Source organism: Tamandua tetradactyla, chromosome 3 (genome assembly GCF_023851605.1).
Source record: "Tamandua tetradactyla isolate mTamTet1 chromosome 3, mTamTet1.pri, whole genome shotgun sequence".
Lineage (NCBI taxonomy): Eukaryota > Metazoa > Chordata > Mammalia > Pilosa > Myrmecophagidae > Tamandua > Tamandua tetradactyla.
In genome coordinates, this window is record NC_135329.1 from 150,984,618 (window position 1) to 150,998,452 (window position 13,835).

The 13,835-nt window shown below is 37.1% G+C and overlaps 1 protein-coding gene across 2 annotated transcripts in view; it reads left to right on the forward strand.

Annotated features, from left to right (window-relative positions):
• PJVK (pejvakin) overlaps window positions 1-13,835 on the forward strand; it is a 46,575-nt gene that overhangs the window by 32,251 nt on the left and 489 nt on the right. For both annotated transcript variants that reach the window (XM_077154288.1, XM_077154289.1), the window contains exon 6: window positions 13,576-13,674. In XM_077154288.1, the coding sequence (XP_077010403.1) occupies window positions 13,576-13,674 (99 nt within the window). The remainder of the gene's footprint in view (window positions 1-13,575; window positions 13,675-13,835) is intronic.

Sequence of the window (13,835 nt, forward strand, 5' to 3'; positions counted from 1 at the left end):
TATCTTATTGTAGTCTTGATCTGTGTTTCCCTTATAGCTAATGGAAATGAGCATCTCTTCATGTGTGTTTTGTTTACGGGTGTGGGGGAGGAGTACATGGCCAGGGAATCAAACCTGGGTCTCTTGTATGGAAGGTGAACTTTCTACCACTGAACCATGTGTACCCTTCTTCATGTACTTTTTTTTTTATATATATATATTTTTTATTAATTAAAGAAAAAAAAGAAATTAACTCAACATTTAGAAATCATTCCATTCTACATATGCAATCAGTAATTCTTAATATCATCACATAGATGCATAATCATCATTTCTTAGTACATTTGCATCCGTTTAGAAGAACTAGCAACACAACAGAAAAAGATATAGAATGTTAATATAGAGAAAAGAAATAAAAGTAATAATAATAGTAAAAAACAAACAAACAAACAAAAAAAAGCCTATAGCTCAGATGCAGCTTCATTCAGTGTTTTAACATGATTACTTTACAATTAGGTATTATTGTGCTGTCCATTTTTGAGTTTTTGTATCTAGTCCTGTTGCACAGTCTGTATCCCTTCAGCTACAATCACCCATTATCTTACCCTGTTTCTAACTCCTGCTGGACTCTGTTACCAATGACATGTTCCAAGTTTATTCTTGAATGTCGGTTCACATCAGTGGGACCATACAGTATTTGTCTTTTAGTTTTTGGCTAGACTCACTCAGCATAATGTTCTCTAGGTCCATCCATGTTATTACATGCTTCATAAGTTTATTCTGTCTTAAAGCTGCATAATATTCCATCGTATGTATATACCACAGTTTGTTTAGCCACTCTTCTGTTGATGGACATTTTGGCTGTTTCCATCTCTTTGCAATTGTAAATAACGCTGCTATAAACATTGGTGTGCAAATGTCCGTTTGAGTTTTTGCCCTTAATTCCTTTGAGTAGATTCCCAGCAATGGTATTGCTGGGTCGTATGGCAATTTTATATTCAGCTTTTTGAGGAACCGCCAAACTGCCTTCCACAGTGGTTGCACCATTTGACATTCCCACCAACAGTGGATAAGTGTGCCTCTTTCTCCGCATCCTCTCCAGCACTTGTCATTTTCTGTTTTGTTGATAATGGCCATTCTGGTGGGTGTGAGATGATATCTCATTGTGGTTTTGATTTGCATTTCTCTAATGGCCAGGGACATTGAGCATCTCTTCATGTGCCTTTTGGCCATTTGTATTTCCTCTTCTGGTAGGTGTCTGTTCAAGTCTTTTTCCCATTTTATAATTGGGTTGGCTGTCTTTTTGTTGTTGAGTTGAACAATCTCTTTATAAATTCTGGATACTAGACCTTTATCTGATATGTCATTTCCAAATATTGTCTCCCATTGTGTAGGCTGTCTTTCTACTTTCTTGATGAAGTTCTTTGATGCACAGAAGTGTTTAATTCTGAGGAGCTCTCATTTATTTATTTCCTTCTTCAGTGCTCTTGCTTTAGGTTTAAGGTCCATAAAACTGCCTCCAATTGTAAGATTCATAAGATATCTCCCTACATTTTCCTCTAAATGTTTTATTGGCTTAGACCTGATGTTTAGATCTTTGATCCATTTTGAGTTAACTTTTGTATAGGGTGTGAGATATGGGTCTTCTTTCATTCTTTTGCATATGGATATCCAGTTCTCTAGGCACCATTTATTGAAGAGACTGTTCTGTCCCAGGTGAATTGGCTTGACTGCCTTATCAAAGATCAAATGTCCATAGATGAGAGGGTCTATATCTGAGCACTCTATTCGATTCCATTGGTCAATATATCTATCTTTATGCCAATACCATGCTGTTTTGACCACTGTGGCTTCATAATATGCTTTAAAGTCAGGCAGTGCAAGACCTCCAGCTTCGTTTTTTTTCCTCAAGATGTTTTTAGCAATTCGGGGCACCCTGCCCTTCCAGATAAATTTACTTATTGGTTTTTCTATTTCTGAAAAATAAGTTGTTGGGATTTTGATTGGCATTGCATTGAATCTGTAAATCAATTTAGGTAGGATTGACATCTTAACTATATTTAGTCTTCCAATCCATGAACACGGTATGCCCTTCCATCTATTTAGGTCTTCTGTGATTTCTTTTAACAGTTTTCTGTAGTTTTCTTTATATAGGTTTTTTGTCTCTTTAGTTAAATTTAACCTAGCTATTTTTTTCTTTTAGTTACAATTGTAAATGGGATTCGTTTCTTGATTTCCCCCTCAGCTTATTCATAACTAGTGTATAGAAATGCTACAGATTTTTGAATGTTGATCTTGTAACCTGCTACTTTGCTGTACTCATTTATTAGCTCTAGTAGTTTTGTTGTGGATTTTTCCGGGTTTTCGACGTATAGTATCATATCGTCTGCAAACAGTGATAGTTTTACTTCTTCCTTTCCAATTTTGATGCCTTGTATTTCTTTTTCTTGTCTAATTGCTCTGGCTAGAACCTCCAACACAATGTTGAATAATAGTGGTGATAGTGGACATCCTTGTCTTGTTCCTGATCTTAGGGGGAAAATTTTCAATTTTTCCCCATTGAAGATGATATTAGCTGTGGGTTTTTCATATATTCCCTCTATCATTTTAAGGAAGTTCCCTTGTATTCCTATCTTTTGAAGTGTTTTCAACAGGAAAGGATGTTGAATCTTGTCAAATGCCTTCTCTGCATCAATTGAGATGATCATGTGTTTTTTCTGCTTTGATTTGTTGATGTGGTGTATTACATTAATTGATTTTCTTATGTTGAACCATCCTTGCATACCTGGGATGAATCCTACTTGGTCATGATGTATACTTCTTTTAATGTGTTGTTGGATACGATTTGCTAGAATTTTATTGAGGATTTTTGCATCTATGTTCATTAGAGAGATTGGCCTGTAGTTTTCGTTTTTTGTAATATCTTTGCCTGGTTTTGGTATGAGGGTGATGTTGGCTTCATAGAATGAATTAGGTAGTTTTCCCTCCACTTCGATTTTTTTGAAGAGTTTGAGGAGGCTTGGTACTAATTCTTTCTGGAATGTTTGATAGAATTCACATGTGAAGCCGTCTGGTCTTGGACTTTTCTTTTTAGGAAGCTTTTGAATGACTAATTCAATTTCTTTACTTGTGATTTTTTTGTTGAGGTCATCTATTTCTTCGTGAGCCACAGTCAGTTGTTCATGTCTTTCCAGGAACCCGTCCATTTCATCTAAATTGTTGTATTTATTAGCGTAAAGTTGTTCATAGTATCCTGTTATTACCTCCTTTATTTCTGTGAGGTCAGTAGTTATGTCTCCTCTTCCATTTCTGATCTTATTTATTTGCATCCTCTCTCTTCTTCTTTTTGTCAATCTTGCTAAGGGCCCATCAAATCTTATTGATTTTCTCATAGAACCAACTTCTGGTCTTACTGATTTTCTCTATTGTTTTCAATTTCATTTATTTCTGCTCTAATCTTTGTTATTTCTTTGCTTTTGCTTGCTTTGGGATTCGTTTGCTGTTCTTTCTCCAGTTCTTCCAAGTGGACAGTTAATTCCTGCATTTTTGCCTTTTCTTCTTTTCTGATATAGGCATTTAGGGCAATAAATTTCCCTCTTAGCACTGCCTTTGCTGCGTCCCATAAGTTTTGATATGTTGTGTTTTCGTTTTCATTCGCCTCAAGGTCTTTACTAATTTCTCTTGCAATTTCTTCTTTGACCCACTCGTTGTTTAAGAGTGTGTTGTTGAGCCTCCACGTATTTGTGAATTTTCTGGCACTCCGCCTATTATTGATTTCCAACTTCATTCCTTTATGATCCAAGAAAGTGTTGTGTATGATTTCAATCTTTTTAAATTTGTTAAGACTTGCTTTGTGGCCCAGCATATTGCCTATCTTTGAGAATGATCCATGAGCACTTGAGAAAAAGGTGTATCCTGCTGTTGTGGGATGTAATGTCCTATAAATGTCTGTTAAGTCTAGCTCATTATAGTAATATTCAGATTCTCTATTTCTTTATTGATCCTCTGTCTAGATGTTCTGTCCATTGATGAGAGTGGTGAATTGAAGTCTCCAACTATTATGGTATATGAGTCTATTTCCCTTTTCAGTGTTTGCAGTGTATTCCTCACGTATTTTGTGGCATTCTGGTTCGGTGCATAAATCTTTATGATTGTTATGTCTTCTTGTTTAATTGTTCCTTTTATTAGTAGATAGTGTCCTTCTTTGTCTCTTTTAACTGTTTTACATTTGAAGTCTAATTTGTTGGATATTAGTATAGCTACTCCTGCTCTTTTCTGGTTGTTATTTGCATGAAATATCTTTTCCCAACCTTTCACTTTCAATCTATGTTTATCTTTTGGTCTAAGATGTGTTTCCTGTAGACAGCATATAGAAGGATCCTGTTTTTTAATCCATTCTGCCAATCTGTGTCTTTGATTGGGGAATTCAGTCCATTAACATTTAGTGTTATTACTGTTTGGATAATATTTTCCTCTAACATTTTGCCTTTTGTATTATATATATCATATCTAACTTTCCTTCTTTCTACACTCTTCTCCATACCTCTCTCTTCTGTCTTTTTGTATCTGACTCTAGTGCTCCCTTTAGTATTTCTTGCAGAGCTGGTCTCTTGGTCACAAATTCTCTCAGTGACTTTTTGTGTGAGAATGTTTTAATTTCTCCCTCGTTTTTGAAGGACAATTTTGCTGGATATAGGAGTCTTGGTTGGCAGTTTTTCTCTTTTAGTAATTTAAATATATCATCCCACTGTCTTCTAGCTTCCATGGTTTCTGCTGAGAAATCTACACATAGTCTTATTGGGTTTCCCTTGTATGTGATGGATTGTTTTTCTCTTGCTGCTTTCAAGATCCTCTCTTTCTCTTTGACCTGTGACATTCTAACTAGTAAGTGTCTTGGAGAACGCCTATTTGGGTCTATTCTCTTTGGGGTGTGCTGCACTTCTTGGATCTGTAATTTTGGGTCTTTCATAAGAGTTGGGAAATTTTCAGTGAAAATTTCTTCCATTAGTTTTTCTCCTCCTTTTCCCTTCTCTTCTCCTTCTGGGACACCCACAACACGTATATTTGTGCGGTTCAAATTGTCCTTGAGTTCCTTGATCCCCTCTTCAAATTTTTCCATTGTTTTCCCTATAGTTTTTGTTTCTTTTTGGAATTCAGATGTTCCATCCTCCAAATCACTAATTCTATCTTCTCTCTCTTTAAATCTATCATTGTAGGTGTCCATTGTTTTTTCCATCTTTTCTACTTTATCCTTCACTTGCATAAGTTCTGTGATTTGTTTTTTCAGTTTTTCTATTTCTTCTTTTTGTTCAGCCCATGTCTTCTTCATGTCCTCCCTCAATTTATCGATTTCGTTTTTGAAGAGGTTTTCCTTTTCTGTTCGTATATTCAGCATTAGTTGTCTCAGCTCCTGTATCTCATTTGAACTATTGGTTTGTTCTTTTGACGGGGCCATATTTTCAATTTTCTGAGCGTGATCCGTTATCTTCTCCTGGCATCTGGGCATTTAGTCACATTTCCCTGGGTGTTGGACCCAACAGGTTGAAAGATTTTTCTGTGAAATCTCTGGGTTCTGTTTTTCTTATCCTGCCCAGTAGGTGGCACTCATGGCACACGTTTGTCTGTGGGTCCCACCAATAAAACGTGCTGTGGGTTCTTTAACTTTGGAAAACTCTCGCGCTCAGGGAGGTTCGCCAGCCGAAGCGGCTTGGAAGAGTGCCAGCTGGCCCAGGGATCCGAACGTGGGGAGGGTCACTGGCCACTACAGCCCAGGAGAGCGCCCGTCCGAATCTCCTAGTCGGCCCGGGGCACCAAGCGTGGCGGGAGGGCCCCAGCCGCCGCAGCCCAGGAGAGTGCACTGTTCCCAGCCGGACCGGGAAGTCACGTGTTCTCAAGGGACCCCGGTCACCGTTCTCCACAGGCTTGGGATCTCTGATCCAATTCTCGCGGTTGGTCCGGGGGGCCACGCGTGGGGGGGGCCAGCCGCCGCGGCTTGAGGGACCGCATGTCCAATTGTCCCAGCTGGCCCGGGAAGGAGGAAGGGAGGGACTCCGGCCACTTGCTGCCCTGGCCTGGGGAAGCCCGCGCCCCTCGGCGATCTCACCGGAGCGTGTTCTCCCAGCCAGTCAGCCGTTCCAGGATGGGTTATGCTGTCTTTTTTATCTCTGTCATGGCTCCGGTAGCTGTTCTGTATTGTTTCTCCTCCCCTAGTAGCTGTTCTGGAGGAGGAACTAAGATCCACGCGTCTTACTAAGCCGCCATCTTCTCCGGAAGTTCTTCTTCATGTACTTTTAAGCCATCTGTATTTGATCTTCTGAAAATTGTCTATTCATATCTTTAGCCCATTTTATAATTGGCTTGTTTTTCTTTGCTTTTAAGTTGTATAATTTCTTTCTGTATACAGGATATCAAACCTTTATCCAATATGTGATTTCCAAATATTTTCTCCCATTCAGCTGGCTACCTCTTCACCTTCTTGACAAAGTCCTTTGAGGCACAGAGTCATTTGATTTTAAAGAGTTCCCATTCACCTGTTTTCATTCATTGCTTGTGTTTTGGGTGTTAAACTTAGGAAGCTACCTTTATTACTAGTTCTTGAAGATATTTCCCTATATTTTCTTCTAGGAGTTTTATGTTACTGGCTCTTATATTTAGGTCTGTGATACACTTTAAGTTCATTTTTTATAGGGTATAAGGTGAGGGTCCTCTTTCATTCTTTTGGCTATTGATATCCAATCTTCCCATGCCCATTTATTGAAAAGACTGTTCTGTCCAAGTTCAGTAGATGTGGGGACCTCTTTGAAGGCCAACTGACCATAGATTTGGTGATCTTCTCCACACTCTCAATTTGATTCCATTGGTTAATATTTCTGTCTTTGTGCCAGTACTATGCTGTTCTGACCACCGTGACTTTGTAATAAGCTTTAAAATCAGAAAGTGTTAGCCCTCCCATTTTGTTCTTCATTTTTAGGGTATTTTTATCTATTTGATGGCTTTTTCACTTCCAAATGAATTTGATAACTAGCTTTTTCAAAATAGATTACTGGGATTTTGGTTGGTATTGCATTGAATCTTTAGAGCAATTTGGGTAGAACTGACATCTTAACTACATTTGATCTTCCTATCCATGAGCAGGGAATGTCTTTCCACCAATTTATTTCTTCTTTGATTTCTTTTAGCAGTGTTTTGTGGTTTCCTGTGTACAGGTCCTTTACGTCCCTGGTTTTATCTAGTTAAGTTTTATCCTAGATACTTGATTCTTGTAGTTATTATTTTGAATGGAATTTTTCCTTAATTGTCTCCTAAGTTAGGTCATTGCTAGTGTATACGAATATTACTGATTTTTGCACATACTCTTGTATCCTGCCACTGTGCTGAATTTATTAGCTCAAGAAGCTTTGTTGTAGATTTCTCAGGATTTTCCTAGTATCATGTCAGCAGCAAATAATGAAAGTTTTACTTCTTACTTTCTGATTTGGATGCTTTTTCTTTTTCTTGCCTCATTGTTCTAGGAGAACTTCTAGTACGATGTTGAATAATAATGTTGATAGAGGGCATCCTTGTCTTATTCCTGATTTTAAGGGAAAGGCTTTTAGTCTCTCACCATTGAGTACAATACTGGTGATGGGCTTTTCATGTACTGAGGAAGTTTCCTTCAGTTCCTACCTTTTGAAGTGTTTTTTATCAGAAAAGAATGCTGAATTTTTTCAAATACTTTTTCAGCATCAATCAAGATGATCATATGATTTTTTCCCTTTCGGTTTGTTAATGTCTGTAATACATTGATTATTTTTTGTTTTGAACCACCCTTGCATTCTTCTGTTTTTATTTTTTTTAAATATTTTTATTGACAAGTTTTCACACACATACATTCCATAAATGGTATATAATTGGTGGCTCACAGTATCATCATATAGTTGTGTATTCATCACCATGATCATTTTTTAGAACATTTGCATCACTCCTGAAAAAGAAAAGGAAAAAAAAAAACTTACACATCCCATACCCCTTATCCATCCCTCTCATTGACCACTAGTATTTTCATCTGCCCATTTATTTTACCCCTTATCCCCCCCATTATTTATTTATTTACTTATTTATTTTTTATCCATTTTCTTTACTTATCTATCCATACTACCCTTGCATTCTTGGCATAAACTCCACTTGTTTGTTGTGTATAATTCTTTAAATGTGTCATTGGATTCAATTTGCTAGTATTTTGTTGAAAATTTTTTTAAAATTTTTAATTAAAAAAAAATTACAAGAAAGAAACACAAACATTCCCAACACATACACTCAACAATTCACAATATCATCACATAGTTGCATATTCATCATCATGATCATTTCTCAGAACATTTGCATCAATTCAGAAAAAGAAATAAAAAGACAACAGAAAAATAAAAAACAGAAAAAAAAATTTTACATACCATACCCCTTACCCCTCCCTTTCATTGATCACTAGCATTTCAAACTAAATTTATTTTAACATTTGTTCCCCCGATTATTTATTTTTATTCCATATGTTCTACTCATGTGTTGACAAGGTACATAAAAGGAGCATCAGACACAAGGTTTTCACAATCACACAGTCACATTGTGAAAGCTATATCATTATTCAATCATCATCAAGAAACATGGCTACTGGAACACAACTCTACATTTTCAGGCAATTTCCTCCAGCCTCTCCATTACATCTTGGTTAACAAGGTGTTATCTATTTAATGTGTAAGAATAACCTCCAGGATAACCTCTCAACTCTGTTTGGAATCTCTCAGCCATTCACACTTTGTCTCATTTCACTCTTCCCCCTTGGTGAAACTTTTTATATTTATATTCATTAGGGAGATTGGTCTGTAGCTTTCCTTTGTTGTAGCATCTTTACCCAGTTTTGGTATTAGAGTGATGTTAGCCTCATAAATTGAGTTAGGTAGTGTTCCTTTTTCCTCAATTTTTGGAAGAGTTTGAGTAGGATTGGTGTTAGCTTTTTGCAATGTTTGATAAAATTCCCCTGTGAAGCCATCTGGCCATGGGCTTTTCTTTGTAAGAATATTTTTGATGACATTGAATCTCTTTACTTGTGATGGCTTGTTGAAATCTTCTATTTCTTCTTGAGTCAGTGTAGGTTGTTTATGTACTTTTAGGAATTTGTCCATTTCATCAATGTTGTCTTGTTTGTTGGCATATAGTTGTTCATGGTATCTTCTTATGATTTTTGTTTTATTTCTTCAGGGTCCATGTTAACAACCTCTGTCTTATTTCTTAATTTATTTGCATCCTCTCTGTTTTTTTTGTCAGCCTAGCCAAATTAATAAATTTATTAATTTCTCAAAGAACCAACTTTTGGTTTTATTGATTCTATTGTTTTATTTGTTTTTTGTTCTCCAATTTCTGCCTTAATCTTTGTTATTCCTTTTATTTGCTTTGGGGTTAGTTTGACGTTCTTTTTCTAGTTCTTCCAGGTAAACAGTTAAGTCCTTGATTTTGGCTCTTTCTTCTTTTTAATATAGTCATTTAGGGCAATAAATTCCCCTCTCAGTATTGCTTTTGCTGCATCCCTTAAGTTCTGTATGTTTTAGTCTTACTGTCATTCATTTCCAGATATTTACCAATTTCTCTAGCAATTTCTTCTTTGACCCACTGATTTAAGAGTATGTTATTTAATCTCCATATAGTCATAAAGTTCTGATTCTTTGGTGGTTATTGATTTCCAGCTTCATTCCACTTGTGATTAGAGAAAGTGCTTTCAATAATTTCAGTCTTTAATAATAATTATTTATTTATTTATTTTGCTTGTTTTAATGTCAGTCTTTTAAAATTTATAAAGATATGTCTTTAAATCTATCCAGCCTATAATCTATCCTGGAAAATGTTCCATCAGCACTACAGAAGAATATATATCCTGATGTTTTGTAGTGTAATGATGTATGTATGTCTGTTAGGTCTAATTCATTTATCAAATTCTTTAGTTTTCTATATCCTTGTTGAACCTCTGTTCTGTCTATAGAAGAGAGTGGTGTATTGAAGTTTCATACTATTATTGTTGAAATGTCTGTTGCTCCCTTCAGTTTTGCCAGTGTTTGCATCATATACTTTGGAGTCCTTGATTAAGAGCCTAAACATTTATGATTGTTATTTCTTCTTGGTGAATTGTCCCTTTTATTAGTATGTAGTGTCCATCCTTATCTCTTATGATGTCTTAAAACTTAAAGTCTGTTTTGTCTACTGTTAATATAGCTATTCCTGCTTTCTTTTCGTTACAGTTTGCATGGAACATCTTTCTCCATCCTTTCACTTTCAGATCTATTTGTATCCTTGGTCCAATGAGTCTCTCATAAGTAGCATATAAATGGATCATCTCTTAATCCATTCTCCCAGTCTGTGTCATTTAATTGGTGAGTTTGGTCTGTTAACATTAAAAGTCATTACTGCTAAGGACGTTTCTTGAATATAGTCCTTTGGTTTTTATTTGTCAGACCTATATATTCTTTTCCCTCTTTCTCTTTTTATCCTTTGGTTACCGTTACTGGTACTCTTCAATTTTTGTGCTGTCCTCCAGACTTCTCTCTCCTTTTTTTTTTTCCAGCTGACTGAATTGCCTTTTGTATATCTTGCAGGCTGGTCTCTTGTTGATAAATTCTCTCAGCCTTTATCTGTCTGTGAAAATTTTAATCTCTCCCTCATTTTTGAAGGACAGCTTGGCTGTATAAAAAATTTTTGTTTGGAAGTCTTTCTCTTTCAGGACCTTAAATACAGCATACCACTACCTTCTTGCCTCCATGTGCCTGCTGAGTCTGAACTGAGTTTTATGTGGTTCCCCTTGTATGTGGTGAGTCACTTTTCTCTTGCTGCTTTCAGGACTTTTTGCTTCTCTTCAACATTTGACTGACTGATTAGTATGTGTCTTGGAGTTGGCCTATTTGAATTTATTCTATTTGGGGTTCATTGGGCTCCTTTTATTTGCATGTATATCTTTTATAAGGGTTGAAAAGTTTTCCCCCATTATCTCCTCAAATAATCTTTCTAGCCTTTTACTCTTCTCTTCTCCTTCTGGGACACTGATGATTCTTACATTTGTATGCTTGTGTGGTCCATCATTTCCCTGAGATCCAATTCAAATTTTTTCATCTTTTTCTGCCAATTGTTCTTTTGTGTGTTTGAATTCTATTGTTCTGTTCTGTAGTTCACTTATTCTTTCTTCTGCCTCTTCAAATCTGCTGTTGTGTGTCTCTAGAGTTTTTTACTTTGGTTTACTGTATCTTTTGTCTCTGTGATGTCTATTTTTCTACTTCTTTTTTCAAATTCATTTTTCTACTCTTCTGGTGTCTTCTTGATATCCTTTATGTCATTAGCCAACCTATTAAATTTACTTAGGAGATTTGTATGAACATTTTTTTTTGTATGAACATTTTTGATTCATTGTTCGAAAGTCTGTCTCCTCTTGTGTTTTAATTTGGTCATTTGACTGGGCCATATCTGCCTGCATCTTCATATGCTTTGTGATTTTCTGTTGGCTTCAAGGCATTTGATTATCTCGATAGGGTTATTTTGACAGTTGATTTCCCTCACTCATCTAAGGTTTTCTTTTTCCTTCGGTTTGCATTGAAGGTCTCCTTTTAGCACTTGGTTCATCATTAATTTCCTGCCAGACCAAGGACCAGACCTTATTCAGGGGATACAACTCTTCTTGAGAATCTGTTTGAACCTAGACAAATAAGCAATGTGCCAAACAGCACTTGCTGTTTCTTCCCAGCACATGGTGCTCTCGGGCCTCCTCTTGCCCTCAGGTCTGTCTTTCCATGGCAGCCAGGTGAGCTGGATAGAGGCAGTGCAGTTCCAGCTGGGTGCACTAGTCCTGGTGCACCCTGAAAGCCAACCCTGGGGCTGGGCAGTGTGCACCTCAACAGTGATTCCGCTTGTGGGCCCAATGGGTCTGGTGGTCCCCAGCCTTCTGCTTGGAATGACCTTGGGCTGTAGGATTAGGGATGTCACCTGCCCCGTCCATAGCCAACCTGGAAATGTCTGCTGGCTAGGCATGGCATGGGGCATGGTGTGCAAGATGTGGCACATGAACAAAGGGCGGGGTTCAGGATGTGGTGCAGGGTATGGCATGAGGTGTGGAGTGTGCAGGGGCCCGGCATGGCATGGATTGCTTCCTTGTCCCTGTGTTCCTGTCTGTACTCTGGGCCTCTGTATGGAAGTGGGAGTGGTAGGCTCTGTGCAGTAACTGGATGGTCTCTGTGAGCAGGGAAAGCAGGTTTACTGGCTTCTGGGTTTCCCAAGGGAGCTCTGGGCTGTGGGGCTGATCTCACAAGCTAGTTGTGGTAGCAGATCCCTTCCTGGGTGTGGCCTCTTTTCCCCTGTGGAGTCCTGACTGAGTGAGTCTGTTCACACTGTTCTCTGCATCCCAGTTCCTCAGCTTTTTCATCCAGGATCTCCCTATATAATGTACAAGACACTCTCAGGTCACTTGCACCCTAGAATTTCTGTCCCAGTCATTTTTCTGTCACTTCTTTAGTTGTTCCTTGGAGCAGGGGTGAACTCAGCCTATCTAATTAACCATCTTCCTGGAAGTCAGTTATTATTACTTTTAAAATTACCAATCAATTTAATAGGTAAAATGCTTTCAGGTATAATTTTATGTAGTGCCATTTTAAAAATAAGAAGTGCATTTAAACTGTTTCTATATAATTTCATAGCTTACTCCTAGCAAGGGGGTGTAGTATAATAAGCTGCAGTATTACATGTATTCGGGTGTTCTGTTATATATTTATAGGTTTTTCTTCTTTTTTTTCCTGTCACTAGAGCCAGATGTACAACTTTAAGGTAGGAGGCCAACCAGCATAAATCCAGATGTAGCCCAAAGGACCAGGCAAGGGAGATTCCCAGCTATGGCAATTTGCAAGCATATCTAGACCTGTTTTTGGTTGTTTCTGCAATTCTGTGGGTGGAGGGAAATAGAAGTGCAGAAACAAAATAAAGGAAGTTTTATTTGGAACACTTTAGGTGTAGGTTTTTACAATTATATTGTTAGGAATGTAAACTGATATATATCAAGATTTTTAAGTGTACATGTTATGTACTTTAGCCTTACACTTCTAGAAATTTATCTACAGATATACTTACACCTATGTAAAATGACATGGGTACAAGATTTTCAGTTTGTAATAGCAGGATTAGAAATAACCTAAAATCCATCATCAGCAATTAGTTAATGATTCATCCACAGTAGAATACTATGAAGCCATTAAAAAGAATGAAGCAGTGCTACAGAAACTGACATGCAGTAACCTCCAAGGGCTATTTTAAATATATGTGTATAATATATGACTATTTAGGTCTTGGAAGAATACACAAGAAACTGCTAACAGTGGTTGGGGGCAGGGGTGAGGGTCTTTCCACTGTATCTCTTTTTTGTACTTTTGAGTTTTGCACAATGTTATTGTTACTTTTTAGGAAGATTTGTAAAATTTAACTTTGAAAAAATTAAATTTGAAAAATGCATTGATTGGCATGTATCATAATTCATCACCCAAAAACAAACCTCCATAAATGTTCAAGTTATAATACCATCTAAATTTTTTTTCTTTTTTGCAGACCTTTGTGTCACTTCAGTGTCAAAAGGAGGATTTGAAAGGGAAGAAACAGCAACATTTGCACTGCTCTACAGATTGAGAAATATGCTATTTGAAAGAAGTATGTCAATTCAAGATATTTTGAATGCATTTTTCCTTCTTGGATTAGCACATGAGGTTATCCATTCAGTAATCTGGTCTCTTAAGGGAGAATTTAAATTTAAAAGCCAAGTCACTTCATCACCGAATGGTTTAGGGACACCCAAATACAAGTGCAGTCTG